General features: G+C 45.4%; 1 protein-coding gene across 3 annotated transcripts in view; it reads left to right on the top strand.

Moving 5' to 3' along the window:
* FBXL20 (F-box and leucine rich repeat protein 20) overlaps positions 1-16,642 on the top strand; it is a 40,749-nt gene that overhangs the window by 12,267 nt on the left and 11,840 nt on the right. For 2 of the 3 annotated variants that reach the window (XM_068418813.1, XM_068418812.1), the window contains exons 2-8: positions 2,699-2,760; positions 9,148-9,202; positions 11,559-11,633; positions 13,941-14,035; positions 14,488-14,556; positions 14,727-14,822; positions 16,058-16,184. In XM_068418813.1, the coding sequence (XP_068274914.1) occupies positions 2,699-2,760; positions 9,148-9,202; positions 11,559-11,633; positions 13,941-14,035; positions 14,488-14,556; positions 14,727-14,822; positions 16,058-16,184 (579 nt within the window). Of the gene's footprint in view, positions 1-2,698; positions 2,761-5,738; positions 5,768-9,147; positions 9,203-11,558; positions 11,634-13,940; positions 14,036-14,487; positions 14,557-14,726; positions 14,823-16,057; positions 16,185-16,642 lie in introns of those variants that run through there. The other variant, XM_068418814.1, reaches the window with a different exon arrangement.

Below are 16,642 nucleotides of genomic sequence, written 5' to 3'. Positions count from 1 at the left end.
ACCCAGTTTGGGTGGCTGTGCCCTGTAATGAATGGCTGACACGACCAGTGCCTGGCTAGCAGCTCTCTTCTCCACTGTTAGTGCCTCACAGCAGATAATCTGTTCGTTGCACTGGAATCAAGCTACACTTTTTCTACTGAGCAATGGGCAGACGCCAAGGAGTTACCTGCCTTTTGCCCAAAGCTCTCTGAGTGTCCTTGATGTGCAGTCTCAGCTAACGCCAGGCAGTGACTGTTGCTGCGTTCTCACAGTAAAATCTGAATTCAGACAAAGCCTTGTTGCCAGTACCGATGAGACAGAAAGGGCTGGCTGCCTGCTTCTGGAATCTCTATTTTAATACTTCCTGCCCCTTGCCTGTTGTCTTCTAGCCTGGTTCCTTTTCGGAAGTCTCCTACTGTTATCTGATTTGCTCCTTTATAATTTCTCTCACCCTTTTCTGTGAGGGGGGGTGGAGGGTGCTGGTTCAGATGTAAAATTCTGGCCTGGACAATAATGGGAAAGAGAACAGATCTGCCTGTTTACTGTCGTTCTTGTAACTGGGGGAAGAAAAATAATAGCCTTGTTTTCCCGTGAATAATTCCTCTACATTTCTTCTTCGTTAGAGCTTTCTCCAGAATTTCCTTAATTTCCCAGCTGATGAGCTAAGCCGTCTAATTAGATGATCCAGTCCCAGAACACGCAAATGCGTTGGCTCCTTCCATGGCCTCGGCACTGTCTGTCTGGACCCGCTGCAGCACTCTGCAGTCCTCTGCCAGGCGCCAGGTAGCGTTCGTGACCGAGTCTGAACGCAGTCCTTGACTGGAGGAGATGCTCTTCTGCCCTGGTCTCTGAGGGAACAGACTTCACAGGATTTGTGTTAGCTGGCGAAACAGCAAAACTTCCATTTTAATTATCTGCCAAATGGGCTGAGTGGTTGCCTGTCTAGTGGACCGTTCAGGACTTGCTAACTTGTGATATCTTCTGGTGGGAAGTGATAAAAGCATCTGTGGGGGGAAAGCAACACTTCTCCGTGTGACATTTTGGGAAGGAATGCTGGAGAGCTCGTGTCCCACTTCAGCATCATGCTTTAGTATCTTGGGATAATTAAAAAGCAAACTGTGATTTAGAAGCACAGCTTTTAAGTCTGCTGACTCTAAAAGCTTTGATTTTAGTGTTCTCTGGTAACGATGGCATTATTCTGTTGTCAGTTATCACTGATGAGAGCGTATTAATCACGTGAAGCTCTGGTGGTCTCCTTAGTAGGTGATGGGGTTGGGTTGATGCTCGGGTACAGAATATCTGCTGCTCGGAGAAGCTGTCGTCTGTCAGTGAGGCCGAGCGTACAGCTTCGTAAGCCACTGAGATCTTACTTTCCTTTTTTAACTCTTAATCTCATCCTCTGCCACTCGAGTGACCTCGCTGATGCTTTATTTGCTTTGCATACCTACAACTACATTCAGACCACTTAACCAACCGATCAGAATCAGCTTTTTCAGACTGTGATTTCAGCTGCAGTGTTTGCCAGGTACGTAGCTCAGGACGATCAGCTCTTAGTCATTCCAGGAGATGAAAGAGAAACTTTATTAATGACATTAACGCTCGTTCTCCTTGTTCTCTGTTTTGCTTTTGGAAATGTTGAAAGCATGCTTCCAAAGGGAATGAGGCATCGCTGCTCAGCAGACCTAGTTCACAGGTCACCCTAATCATTCCTCCCCCGGGCAGAAGTGTGTGGAGGTTGTTTGTTTGTTTGTTTTTTCACCATGGCAAGACCATACCAAGTCTATGTAGATATTCCTCAAGAAGCCCATGAGGCTTTGCCATCTGTTTTTCTTAGGACTCCTTGGAAAAGAGAAGTTTCTCTCACTCTTCCAGCCAGTGGGATTGTTTTAGCTGGTCCAAAAGACCATTTCAGGTGTGTAAATTGGCCACTGTGATAATGCTTTGCATGAAGAAGCTTATGGGATACAGCAAACAGCCCTGGCTTCGTTGTGCTGGAAGAACACAATGTTTTTCCAGGATCCTCGCTCCTCCTGATGCAGCACCAAGGATCACATCTCCCTTTAAACCACGCTTCATGGTTTTAACAAGTACTGTTTGCCCCTAAGGGTGGCTCTCAAACCATTTACTGCACGAACGATGCGGGCACTGTAACACTTTTCCGTTAGGCTGCTGCTCGCCAGCTCTCTGTGTCCTCCTCTGTTACAGAAACCAGCCCTGCTACACCTGCGTCTTCAGCTCCGTTTGGTGGGTGTTGGGGCTGCTGGATCATCCCATCACTGCCCTTCCCTCCACCCCGTTTGCCATGTGCTTGTTTGACACGTGGTTACGCTGTAGGGTTTAAAGTGCTTTGGGGTACGGGCACGGAACTGGGGCACAGATGGAAGCCCGTAGTAACGTGGTAGGTGATACCTTCCTGTAGTCAGTGCCAGCCCACAAGTACCCCCTAATTATCATTTACTTTCATAGGTACATTAAAAATCTCAGTTTCTATTTAATCCATCAATCCACAAAGCATTCTCAAACTATATGGGATGTAATATTCTATCCACCTCCAATCTAGGAGGTTGAAAGCTTGAGCACAAGGTTTATCTTTTGAGAATTTCTTGAGCCAGGTGTCTCCTGAAACAGCCTTGTTCACCAGCAGCTCCTTTCCTAAAGTCGGTTTTGTTTCCTTAATGAGAAGATGTGGCTAAAATGTTTAAATTGTTTTTCTTTGCAGATGTTCTCAAACAACGATGAAGCTGTGATCAACAAAAAACTTCCAAAAGAGCTGCTGCTTCGGTAAGCCTTCTTTGGGTTTGTGAGCTTGGAGACCGCGGTGTGTGTCGTTATTTGCAGGCAGTGGCTGATTTTGCTGCTATGCTCATAAATCGTGAGCTTGGATTGGGTGGCTTATAGAGCCATAGACAAACAGAAGCAGATCAAAGGTCTGCAGCAGCAGCAGGTTATGCTAAATGTTGTTAGGGTTTGTTTTTTTAAAATTTTAAATTAATTTCCTGGTTGCCTGTTTTGTAGATGGAAGAACTAAGGGCTAAGTAAGTCCTTAATGAAAATAAATGGTAAGTAGAGGCTAATGTGTAGAATAGGATTCTGCCTGTCTCTGAAGTGTTCCATTAAAAAAAAAAAGGCAGTTCCTCTGCTCTGGTTATACTCGAGCAGACTTTGTCCTGTTCCTCGTCAATAAGAGGCAGATGTTCAGCGCCAGGCAGGATGGTCCTGTTGGCAAAGATCAAACGGATCAGGGCTGTGGATCTCGGCACACAGCTCTGCCCTTGCCCAGGTCTGGGTGTGCCTTGGGAAGTTTGCCTTCCCCGGCGCAGGAGTAGTGTGGTGATGTCTGTGATCGTACCTCGGTTTGGCATCATGAAGTAGTCGTGTTCATCAGTGCTTTAGGCTGAGGTGCTGGACTGTAAACGATGACAGCGATTGGAGGTGGCAGCTTGAATTATTAACACGAACAAAATTCTTACTCTGCGAGAAACTGTGTGCTGCTGTCAACGTTTAATGGCGATAAAAAGCCTGGGGAGAAGCGCTCTGACACGGGAAGCTGCTTCTGGCTCACTTGTGAAATAAAATGAATGGAAAAAAAGTCTGACTCCTTCTGACTGCGCTGCCTCCTCTGTTCTCCAGTCTGGTTTAGTTTCTTTTATTCCAGTCTTATTCACCCAAGAGCAAGATCACAGAATCACAGAGTGTTAGGGGTTGGAAGGGACCTCGGAAGATCATCTAGTCCAGTCCCCTGCCGGAGCAGGATTAGATCATATCACACAGGACGATATATGGCTTCTAAAGCTCTCCTTGCTAATAATGTGGGTATTTGGGCTTTGAGCCTGGTGTGCAGGCGAGTGATTGCCCGTGCCATAGAGACATTGCTGTGTAAAAATCAGCACCAGGTAGCTGGGAGAGCCAAGCAACCCGTGGGAGGAGCGGGATGGAGTAGCAAGCGATAGGATGCCCTAACCCAGATGAGTTTGCACGGTTTTTTGCAGGTGATGGCAGTTGTCTTCACCCAGCCCTTGCCCTGAGCTGTGGGTATGGATGTGGTGCAGCAAAAGGGGAATTTGAAGAGTGAGAAAAATGTCTCTCTGGATTTTCTGAGAGGGGATTCTGTTTCTGGTGGGAGCGAGTAGGGACTGGTACTGCAGATGCAACAGAACCAGGATTTGCCTTTGTGGTAAGGTGACAAGACACAGGTAGGCTGGGGGGAGGTAGTGAAGAGCACTGATATGTAATGTGAGGAGTTCATGTGGCCTAAGGAAAGCGGGGAATCTGGTGGGGAGGGTGGAGTTTAACTGAGCTTTGGCGTGGACTTCAGGGGTAGAGGTGTGTGGGCACTGGGCTCCCAAGGAGCAGGACCTTGATTAGAGCATGGCTGAGGGTCAAAGTGGAATGATCCTGAGTGGGACCAATAAGCACATCTTGGACTGTAGGAGGTAGCTGGTGTCAATGAACATTACTAGACCGTTGGAGAAGGATTTGTGGTAAGTAGGAGGGAAGGTCCTACACCAAGCAGGGAATTTCACTGGTACAAGCCACAGTGTGGCTGAGTTCTCAGCAGTAGGCACGCTTCTGCCCTACAGAAATGGTTTTTGTCTTTTCTGTCTTGATCTCACTAATCATCCTAACTGCTGTAGAACAGAGCAAGTGTTCAGGATCGTGTGGAACCGAGAAGAAATCAGGAGACGAAGTTTATAAATGTTAAAGTTCATAAGTAATGGTTTTGAGAGTTGGAATTCCCTGTTAGCATACTGTGAAAATTAATTACTGAGGATTGACAGTGCAGCCTTTGAAAGAGAAACTTGGATGCATTTATCTGCAGGAATCTCCTGTAAATGAGTGTCACTGTCTACGAGACAAAGGCTGAAGTGTTTAAGCAGTGCTGCTGTGTAATGTCTTGTTCTCTGGTTTGTTCATTCTGCAGATGGCATTGATGTCCCGTGTATGTGGTTGCAAAGTGGAAAGCCGTACTTGAGCAAAATAAAGAGTAGGAGGGTATAAAAGGGGTGAAGAGCAGCCTTTGTCACACCCCAAGATACACCAATGTGGATTCCAGCAATGCTTTTGTCTGGGAGGATGAGCTGGAGGTGTAAAGCGCTCTGGAGGGCTGTCCTCAGAAATCTCCTTTAGACGTGTCTGTGCTTCAGCTCTCATGTCATGGTCGGCCCCACCACGATGCTGGTAGCAGTGATGTTTGTCCTGCATTGCCCCAAGAGCAGGACTCTGAACAAAGCTGTCTTGCAGCACGTGGGTAGAGAGATCAGCTGATGGGTCACAAATCCTTGTCCTGATACTGCTGTGCCTGCTTCAGCTTTGTCTCCTGCCAGCTGAGTTTCTAGGAGCTCACACCTTTATTCGTGAATATAGCTTTACACAGGTAAAAATGAGCCAAACCAGCAAAAAGTGGAGTGTGGTTCACCGCCCTCGTTCCTTTGCTGCTGCCAGCTCCTCTCTGGGCAGCGTCTGGCTCGGTGACTCTGGTCCACGTGGGCTCTGGCTGTGGTCATTTCTCCAGAAGGAGCATCATGTCCCTGTTCCCCTGTGCTGGCACTGACGGTGCCCTGGTGAAAAGGTGCTTTCATTCTTCGAGGGCTGCCTGCCAGTCGCTTTGTGTCTGGAAGCCAAACCCCAACCACAAGCCTGGATTTTCCGTGGCAGTGGTGGTCTCTGCTGGTTTCCCGCAGGAGGTTTGCTCTCAGCGTGACGTGGGGCTGCTGAACAGCTTACGCCGGGCAGGGCGAAGGGGACCGGGCTGCGGGAGCTCCTCTGTTCCTTACTGGTTCATGGGCAGGTCAAGCAGTTTTCAATTCTCTCCTGGCGTAAGCGGCTTTTACTCCGTGCCACCTCCTGCTGCCTGCTCGCCCGTTTGCAGCACGTCCAGTCGCCGGCTTTGCCATCTGACCTTCAAGCCCTGTGTGATTTATTCCTTGGGAGCTTGAGTTCTGCTCGGGACAAGGAAGCAACAGAGTGTGTGGGGTGCTGGTGAGTTGGCGTTTCTCTCCTCCTGGCCAGCCCATCGCTATAAAACGAGTATGGAACGAAATTTAACTTGAGTGGTGGGTCACTGACATAAATTGGTGCTGATAATTTTAGAAGGCTAAAGGTCTGAGCTAGCTCACCTCAAAGCCCGCAGCTTTCAGGGATTTCATTAGTCTTGACCCTAATCTAATTAGAGCGGCAGTGGGAAAGTGAGGAGTCCTGGAAGACCCTGAGTGGATTAAGAGGTTGCAACCTGAAAAATGCTGTAACTGCAGCACGTTTTAGCTAAATCATCTGGTGCTGGAGTGTTCAGGCAAAGTCCTAAACATAGTGAGTTATTTTGTAGGGAAATAATTTAATCTGCTGCAACACCAGACTTGTTTTAATTCCTGTTTGGAATACTCAGTCTGCCTTCACCTGTGATCACTGTTTCATGATAAAACTATTGGTGTGGATTATTTTCTTACTGTCAAATCTGAAGAGTAAAAAGACCAATGTAAGAGTACAGCAGTCAGTGAGCAAAACAGAAATCCTGTGTGTTGGATATGAAAATAAACACCCCAGCTATGTGCCTTTTGATCTATTAAGGCAGAATCAGGAAGGCTGTTACTCAAGTAGTACTGTTCAACCTGCTGCTACTTACTCTTCTCTGCTTTCTTTCACCAGATAAACTGAGTCTGGCCAGAGCAGCAGGTATTTTCTAAGGGTTTGATGCTTTGGAACAATTCCAGGAGGAATTGTCCCTCTTACTGAGAGAGGGTCTGGAGCTGACTAGCTAAGTTGCATCCAGATTTCCTGGCAGCCCAGTATGATTCCTCGTTGTCAAGTCCAGTTTTAATTGAGCTATAGGGTAATAGCAAGAATGTATAGTATTTCAAGTGAACTTATAGATTAACTTTGCTTTATTTTATACTGTGCAGATTGTTGAAAAGAGACCCAGCGTTTATGACCCGTACTGTACTGTTGGAAGACGATGTCTGCTCGGTCATTGCTCGGCCACGTGGGCAGCATGCTTGTGGGTTTTTAGGGTTTTTAAAATGTTCTCCAACAGCTCCTTGGAGAAAAAAAAAAAAAAGCCTGTCCTCAGCGCTGCATTGGAAAACTTAGCTGGGGTCCTTGTGTCTGCAGGATTTTAACTGTGCTCCTCCTGCTCTCTCCAGTTCATGTGCACGGTTGTAGTTGGAGTCGATTCTGAAATGACCAAAATGCAAAACACAGTAGTGGGTGCTGCTGAAAGGGTGATTTTTGCAGCCTGATTCTGCTGAGTCATTGCTAATATTCTTGATCAAATGCACAAGCAGTTCAGAAAACACTGGAAAATGCTCTGAAGCTTTTCAGAGCCAAAGTCTCCGAGTCAGACAAGAAGGGAGCTGCTGGCGAAGCTCGGCAGTGTTAACCTCAGAGGTGAGGGGGCAAGTGTTCTGCTGTGTTGGCATCCCTTTTACGGCGTGGGTAGGCTGGGAAGGGAGGAGCAGGAAGCAGAATTTGGCCAAGAGCGAATAGCCCTGATAGAGGGATGAGATGGTTATTAATAGCCTGGGATTTCCATGGAGAAAGCCATTTTAATGAAAATATAGAAAGCTGACGTGGTTACTGACCTGGCCGCTGTTCCCAGGGCGTTTGATTATTTTTTTTGCTCCTATGATGGGAATCTAGGGGGAAAGTAAGAATTTTCCCTGGTTTCTGTCATTTCCCCAGGCTTTCCTTGTATTGTTGTACATTGACATTGTGCTGAAGAAGTCCTCAGTGCTCACATACATGCATGAATAAATGATGTTTAATTCAAGGAGGAGACTTCTCTATAAGCAGTTGAAAGCGAGCACAGAACTGCTTCTGAAATGCAGAAGTGGGTTCCCAAAACAGTGTTACAGTAAAGTCCATATTAGCTCTTTTCCAGACGCCTTAACTGTGTATATCTCAGCATGTCACTGCAAATTCTGTCTCAGGATGAGATGCATAAGGAAGAGATGGAACTCAAGGAGTTGAGTTTGTTCTCAGAATTTCTCCTGGACAACCATCCATACTTTATCTGACAAGAGAGTTTTGTAAAATAGCGTGTGGTGTTGGAACAAAATTGCTTGCCCCACACCTTGAACACTTACATCTGATAACATCTGCCTCCTCTTTCTGGTGGTCTTCAAGTTTAAAATATCAAAGCATGTGTGCAAGGGTTTTATTGTAGTCAAACACTTGTATTATCTGCGCAAAAACATTTAATCCTGTGGGTTTATAATTGCTGTCAAAGGGAGTGAGACTGTACTATCTCTCTGCTGTCCACTTGACCCTCTCTGGTTTGTGGCATATGATTGTTTGAATAACTACAAACCGTAAAATAACCATATTGATAAATTTGTACAGAGTTGGGAGCTTTAAATGGGCTCGGTGCTTCCTGCGTTCACAGGTAGGGGTGTACATCCCTGAGATAAAAGCACGGGTGTCTTAGCCCGGGATAGCATTGCAAAGCCTTCCTGTCTAAGTCCTTTATCCCGATAAATAGGACAGCAACACCAGGGTGGTGGCCTGAACCCTTGGGTGTGCCCTGGCAGGGGAATGACATACCACGGAGTGACTGCATCGCCTTAATCCTGAGTGTGTCCCTCCTAGACACTGTGCTGGCACCATCCAACAAAGCACCCGGAGTGCGAGCTGCTTCGCAGTGCTGCCGAGCAAAGTACTCCTCCTCCCTCTGCGTTAACACTTTGTATTTAGCAGAGCTGCATGAAAAAAGAAATAATCCATGCGCTGACGTTGGGCTGTCGCGTTGCTTTGATCTATTAACTGTTAATTATTGCGCTGCCCGCTCCTGGAGAGCTGCTGGAGATGTTTGTTGTGCCGAGGCGCCGGGCACAGCGATGCTCCTGTGTCGAACAGGAGCCAGAACAGCCCGATGTATCCTGAGACTGAACTGAACGTTTGACTCTTTAAGCTACACAATACCTGTAAATGTGATAAATAACCGTTCAGTTACAGCCAGTAAACACTACAAGGTATGAGATGGATATTTGCAGTGGCTCAGTGTGTTTTGCTCTCGTTTGTAACTGCTGGGTCTGCGCTTCTTTTCACAGTTCAGCTTTCAACTGAATTACAAAGAAGTTTTGCTGTCTCCAGCCCTTTTTTTTCCCCCTTTGTTTTCCACGTTCCCTTTGTTTTCAGTGCAGATAACCAATAAGGTGTCTCTTATTTCTGTTACAGAATTTTCTCGTTCCTGGATGTGGTCACTCTGTGTCGTTGTGCTCAAGTTTCCAGGGTAAGAACCTTCCTCCTTGCTGGTGGATTTTAATGGTTGATGGGATTTGGGTGACAATCCTCTCGCTCCAGCCTTCCCTAGCATGTCAGACCGGGAGGATTTGTACCAGGGAGCTTTGTGCAACTCAACTATTGTGATTTAGTGTCCTGCATTAACGCTGTGATACCAGAAACTTCTGGTGGCACCAGCGAAGGGGACTCAAAGCTTGAATACTTTTATTTTGCCAGTGTCCCAGGCCCTGAGCAGGTTACGAGGGGGGGGTGGCTCACTTTTTGCCCCAGTGCTCTCCAGTCAGGCTGGGTTTGTACAGGAGGTTTGTGCTGATGAAAATACCAAACTTGGATGAGTCTAAAATGGCATCTTGTGGGTTTTGGTGGAGATACAGAAGTTTTGATGCACAAAGATGCTGCACAGTCAATGAGTGTTTGCTTTCCAACTTGGGTGTAGTTGATGTAAGCATGGAAAAAAAGGAAAAGGAGTGTCTGTTTTGGTTAGGGTTGGTGTTTTTTTTTTCCTTAAGTAGCTCGTAATTTTGTGGGCTTCAGCTAATGAAATCCAACTTGGATTATTTGCTTGGGAAAATTCCTCCAACTGCAGGTCCAGTTATCTAGAGCTACCAGGTTTGTTCAGATGCTTTATCCTGCCAGTGTCTAAGACACCCAGAGGAAGCATCACTACAGCAAGAGTGGAAAGGCTGTAGGAACACACCTACAAACAGGGCAAGGTGTTTGTAGTGGTGTGTTCACCGTGCTGGCAGAGCCGGTGCTGAGTGACACCTGTACAAAACTGATCAATCTCAGGTTCAATCCTGAACCATAATTTGTTTTATTATTTCGAGTACATAAGAATAAAAAAGACTATGCTTGAACATTTTGAATTGCATTAAAAATAGCCTGTGTGATGTCTAGGCATTACGGTTATCATCCCATGTTCTCTGAGTAACAGAAGTCTTCTAGTGAAAGATCTTCCAGCTGAAATCCCCTGCTCCAGTAGAACAATATTGACCAAAATGGGCTCTCAGAGATACTACCCAACGTCAAGGTGTACTCCCATTTTTGTCACTTGCTCCTGTTGACACAGCCCACAGGGCATCAGAGAAGTATTAGTCCTTATGTGATACAGCACGTATTGTAGAGGACTGAAGTATCTGCACAGGGCTGCAGAAAGGCTGTGTGTAACATTCCCTACGTCACACATTAAAATACACTGTGTTATAACTCGCATCCACTGATGCATTTCTTTTCCACTGGAGCTGTTACTTTTCCAATGGTGATAACTCGACCTTTAAACAAATACCAGCAATGAGATTTAAAATGCAGAAAATCAATTAATGCTCACCGTTCTGTCAGCTGTTGTAAGTCTACACATGGCTTGCACAAGAGCAAGTATATTGTGACAGAGATGTAGCTTAGTGCATGGAATAGGTGTAGTATAAAAATACGCCTATTACATGCACTCTTTCATAATGATGGACTCGTGGTTATTTTGAGATCTAGTTGTTGACGTTTTAATTACATAAAGTGAAGCATAGCACTGTGTTGACAACCTTTTTGATTCATTAAGGGCAGAATTCGTAACTTTCAGCTCCTGGTTCTCATTTGTAGCATGAACCACATGAGACTTTGTTGTTGTTTAAAAAACCTTAACAAACACTTGAGTCAGAGGTAGTAAACAGTCACTCCAGCAGCCGTGCATCGTTCTCTGTAAGAGCTGGATGCTTTACCTGGAGAGCTTACAAAGCTCTGGATTTCTCCACCTGTGGGACACAGCACCAGGCTGTGAACTGCCTTGAACACCGCTTTCTGCTGGAGGCAAGAGAGGAGGTGTTCAAGGTGACAGCCTCACCCACCACGGATGGGATCTCACCTCATAGTCCTCCCTCCCAGCACCACTGGGTCCTCCACCCCCTCAGCGGAGCTTCACTTCTCTTGTCAGCGTAGACGCCTGGTGTAGGGTCTCCTCTGGGGCTCGCCCATGTCCTGGTGTCCTTCATCCTCATGTCGGTCCTGCTAGCATCCTCTAAAGGCGTTGGGTTAGCTGGTGATGCTGCAGAGGGGATTAGATTCCAGCCAGGACCATGAAGGTGCCCACGCTCCAGCGCTGCCTCCTGTCCTGGGCTCCGCACCCCCCGTCCTGCGGGAGCAGAAGAGCCTGGCCGGGGACTTGTGAGGAGTGTGACTCTTGCCCGAGCGAGTCATTCTGGTAACTGCACGGTTTTCCTCGTTGGCTGTAATTACTTGTTGCTTTTACATCTGAGAGAAAATGTTGTTTCTAAAAGGAACAAACTGTAACGAGGTCCCCGCTGGCGGGTTTTTTTCATGTTAACAACACGTTTACATTTTTTCCCCCGATAAAGGCATGGAATGTTCTGGCCCTGGATGGCAGTAACTGGCAGCGAATTGACCTGTTTGATTTCCAGAGGGATATCGAGGTATAATTAAGTGACATACAAACCCATTTTTCTTATTAAAATGTAATTACAGCCTAGAATGGATTAATACTCCCAGTGTAACCCTTTTTACCTTCCCTGGAGATAGAAATCATTAATTTCAGTTCTTCTCAGCTTCAGGGAGTCTTTAAAGTCTTGGCAATTCATTCAGCTTTTGAAAATGGACAGAATTGTATATCTGTATCAAGACTTAAAGGTAGTAATAGAAGGAAAGTATTTTTGTGTGTGTTCTGAAGACAGAAATAAGTAGAATAAGTATGTTCTTGTGGAAAACTACTACTGCTGTAGAGCAGAGTTTAGGCTGCTTTTCCTTTCACTCAAAGAAATGTTGACATAGCACAGACTTAGACCATTAAGACTCTGAATGTCTTTTGAAATGTGGCCTGCAATGTGCCTATCCTTTCCTGTCTATCTTTTATATCAAAAATTGAAATGTAAGCGAAGGTGGTTCAAGGGGACGAGGTCAAAATTGTCTTAAAAGATGCAGCTTTGGAAATGCTTCGCTGTAGCTGTTCTAAATCTGTTAGATATGGACTGCTCAGCACTGGTGGGAATGGATGCTGTTGTCATGCTGTTCTTAAAGTTAAGATTGCATTAATCAGGATAAGAGACCAAAAAACCCCTTAAGTTTCTTATCAGAGTGTTGTATCCTCTTTAAAACATGTTGAAGGAGGGAGATAGGGAGTGTGTAACTTCTTGTAGACAGAGGCATAAACCAGATGATGACGGAAGGTTCACACCTTGTGGGAACTGGTGGGAAATACACATGTTATTAGTGAAGGAAGGAGTTAAAATAATCTCTCTGTGCCAGCTGTGTGTCTAAGCAGTGAGGCAGAGAAGGGAACAGGCCTGTGATACAGGGGTGACTTCTGCGTGCTTGCAGGGGTCTAAGTGGCCTGAGACTCCTTGGAGGAAGCAAATGGTGTGATTTTTATTCTTGATAATAAATACTTCATCTCTTAACGTGTCCTGAAAGTTCTGGACCCATGTAATCATTTATTTTCATCGAGGCAGAGCAGAGTTATCAGTGGTGCGTGGTCTGTGGACGGAGCTTCCCAGCCTCGCTGCTGGCGTTGGTGTGGGCAGGAGTGCTGTGAATACAAACCAGGCTTTGCTCATTCTCGAGTGGTTTTTGCATGGGTTTAATGTCTCTTTGTTCTCTAACGCCACTCTGTACATCAAACACATGCTCCTGCATAAGCACAGACTTCCCCTTTTAAAACAAAATGCCTGAATATGTTGTACCTAACCTGAAAGTACCTGCTAGGCTTAGCGATGTTCTAGGTGCTCTTTGCTTTAGAGGAATGTCAGTCCATCAGTTAGTGTAAATTCTGTAAGAAACATGTTTGAATCCTCTAATTCAAGCATATGAATTCATGGGCTTGCTAGAGGAATTGCAAGAACACAGGGACTGTGTCAGATCCTCCAGCCCTTCAGCAGCACGCTCCGGTGTGGAGCTGCTCCTGTAGCCCCCATGTCACCAGAAGCTCCTGCAGACACGTAGGTCAGCTGCTGTCCCCTCTTGATTGTGGTGGTACGTTGTACCAAGCCTGATGCTTGATATGTTTATGGACTAGAAAGAGATTATAGAAGAATATCTTCATCATTATAAAGGTCTTAAGTGCCAACTAGTACTTGATGTTCCTGTTCTGTGATGAACAACCACGTAGACTAAAGTCAAGGGGAAGGTTTTTGAATTTCTGGACACTGATACGAATATTCTCTCAATGTTTTTTGCATTTCATTCACAGTGAGAAACAGCTGGGTAAACGCTGGCTTGTAGTGGGGTCTTTGGAGACTTCCACTGATTACAAATTTGGAATTAAAAAAGCATTTTTTTCTAGATCTCTTGAACACAAATTTTTAATCCCTTTTTCTGTGAGAATAAAACTCGTGAGCTGGTTCTGCCTCGTCTCTCTTTTGAATAGCAATTTCAGTATATCCATTTATAGTACCTTGTCTGTAAATCCTGCTGCCCACGTTGGAGCAGCGGCACTGCTGCTTTCATCTTTCTTGGGTGTCTGTGTCGATGTCCGGGAGCTCTGAGCTGGAGGAAATCCCTCAGCCATTATCCTGAGCAGCTCCAGGTAGTTGTTCCTTGTCTCTCCATCTTCAGAAGCTGAATAATTGTCCCTCTCCCTCCCTTAGATTATTATCGTGGCATTTTTGTTTTCTTAGCACTGTTTTACCTAGAATAACAAACTTGTTAATCTGAAAAATTTTGAATTCAACTTTTTGAGTGATCAGGTGACTTTGGGATTTTCACGTAATTCTTTCTGTCTCCGACAGGGCCGAGTAGTTGAGAACATCTCTAAGAGATGTGGGGGTTTCCTGCGGAAGTTGAGCCTGCGTGGCTGCCTAGGAGTGGGAGACAATGCGTTAAGGTAGTGCTATGGTTTCTTTCTGCTCTTAAGTGTGATATAAAGAACAATTCCATTTCTACAGCCACAGAGGACTGGGGTGATTTATGAACACTTTGGAACGGAGATCTTTAGCCCGTGTGTCTTAACTTAAAACATCAGGAGCAGTAACATATAAGCCTGTTTAATTTATCATTTTTTAGCTTCACACAGTAGCCATTTTTCTCAATTCTCATTAAAATAAAACCAGCTGCTACCACAGGCGAAGTAGTAACTGGTGCTGAATTACAGACTTTTGCCTTTAGGCTGGGAAATCCCAAGGCAAGATATGGGGCAACAGAAATTATTTTATTTACTTATTAATTTTGCTTGAGACAATTTGGTAAGGTTGTATCTGATGATACAGTTAAATGCTTTAAAACCTCTGGAAATCTATTGCTCGAAAAATACTGTGTTTTCCCTTTTCTTTAATAAAGGACATTTGCACAGAACTGCAGAAATATTGAAGTATTGAACCTAAACGGCTGTACCAAGATCACAGATGCGTGAGTAACATTCTCATCTCTGTTTGCCTGGTCACCCCCTTGTATTCTCCATTTCCTTTTTAAGGTAGGGCCGGGCTTGTGTGTGCAGTAGGTGATACAATGCATGTCATATGAAATGTCTGACATTAAATATATCTATTGCATGAGTGTGTCTGTGTGTTCTCTTCCAGCACGTGTACCAGCCTCAGTAAGTTCTGCTCCAAACTCAGGCACCTTGACTTGGCTTCCTGCACTTCCATAACCAACATGTCCCTGAAAGCACTGAGGTAGGAGTCAACACCATTGGCTTTTGCTGGTCCGTTCGAGATGGTGGGACCCCCCGTTGCCCCATGTGTCTCAGGTGCTTTGGAGGATGCTGGCATCGGCCGAGGTGTAACTGCCATTAGGGTGCAGGCATCCCCCAGCAGAGCTGCCCACGACTTTTTTTGTGTCTGTCCTGATGGTTATTAGCAGTAGAAGAAGAATTATATTCTATTAAAGTCTTGGGGGAGACAGAAGTCTTAGTCTGCCTTTTTAAACTGCTCCTTTACTAGCAACCAACACCTTCTACCATTGCGTACTTAGCTGGTGTTTACACAGTTGGAAGGTGAACACCAGCACGTGACTATTTGTCTTTTTAAACTGCTTAGGAGACATAGAACTGCTTAAATCTGCTAAATGGAATTGCTGAGTAATCTAGAAAAGGAAGGGAAAGACAGACATTGGTGGGAAGATGTTGGGACAGAAAAAAGGAGGCAAAAAAGCACTAAAGGTAACAATAGAGGCCAAGGTATTTCAAAAAAAAAAAGTTTCAAGTGATGCCAGTGGAATAAAAGAAAATACAGGAAAGCTGTGTCATGGGGAAAACAGACTGGAGGGTGCATCTAGACACCAGAAGAAAAAACACAGATTTAAAAGAACAAATGAATGATTAAATTACTCCTGTAGCTACACTAAAATACTTGGAGCCTGTTTTTTTTTTAATTTCCCTTGAGAGTCTTTATCCTTGTCTCTAATTTCACGTGGTCGAGTCTGTGCTGCAGCTATCTTAAGTACATGGTGGCATGTATATCTCTTCCTAATTACAAATTACACTGCAGTGTTACTCCTACCAGCAGCTGTTTGCAAATGCAAAGTTACACCTGGAAAGGGAGAAGCAGCGTGGCAGAAATCAACCCTATTTTTGGTTCTCCTTGAGGGTGGTTTGGTTGGATTCAGATCCAGGAAGCCCATAGTGTCTGTCCTTGTGTAGGAGCTGGGAGGTGTCCAAAATGGGATAATTCACTGGTCTTTTGCCCTACTAATACTCTGCTTTAGAGCTCCTGATACTGCTTCTGGAGAGCTCTTCACATCTGGAGATGATGCTTGACAGAAGTGTTCCCCGTGGGGGTGTGGGGTGTGGGTGTATCTCTGTGCTCCTGTGGGTTCCAGACATGGGGATTTCCTCGGTTCTGGCTTGGAGCAGGATTTCTTTCCAAAACAAACCCAAGTTTCCCCGTGCTTTTTCCTTTCACCTTCCAAGTGAGGGATGCCCACTGCTGGAACAGCTGAATATCTCCTGGTGCGACCAAGTGACTAAGGATGGCATCCAGGCCCTGGTGAGAGGCTGTGGTGGACTCAAAGCCCTGTTCCTGAAAGGCTGCACGCAGGTACGGCTCTGTGGAGAGTGCTCACAGGGAATGATGACAGCTGGCTGATCTCTGCTGCGACTGAGAGTGTGGGGATGAAGTATTGTGGATTTTTTATTTCCAGAAATGTTACTGAAATCACTCACGATCTGTCTGTTGGAGATTAACTGCTTTTATTGAAATTCTTTAATAGCTTTGAGCTCAGCGTGCGTAGTGGGGCAGTGAATAAATCACATATCTGGCTGTAGAATCATTCTTCTTTTTTCCCATCAGGAGCACATTAAGCAAACTTTTTTCAAGAGGAGATAACTTTGTTATTCGTGGTCAGACCCATCCGTTTCTGAAGGCTCAGGAAATTTTAGAAAGCATGACAGCACTTTCATCTGTGCTGGTGGTAGGATCTCCTCTGCGTGGATCTTGTAGTCAGTCAAAGAGAATCACCGTGCGTGTGACTCCTTGAAAAGACATCTCTGCTGCCA

The sequence above is a fragment of the Nyctibius grandis genome, chromosome 26 (genome assembly GCF_013368605.1).
Source record: "Nyctibius grandis isolate bNycGra1 chromosome 26, bNycGra1.pri, whole genome shotgun sequence".
Lineage (NCBI taxonomy): Eukaryota > Metazoa > Chordata > Aves > Nyctibiiformes > Nyctibiidae > Nyctibius > Nyctibius grandis.
This window is presented reverse-complemented; position numbering and strand designations above follow the sequence as displayed.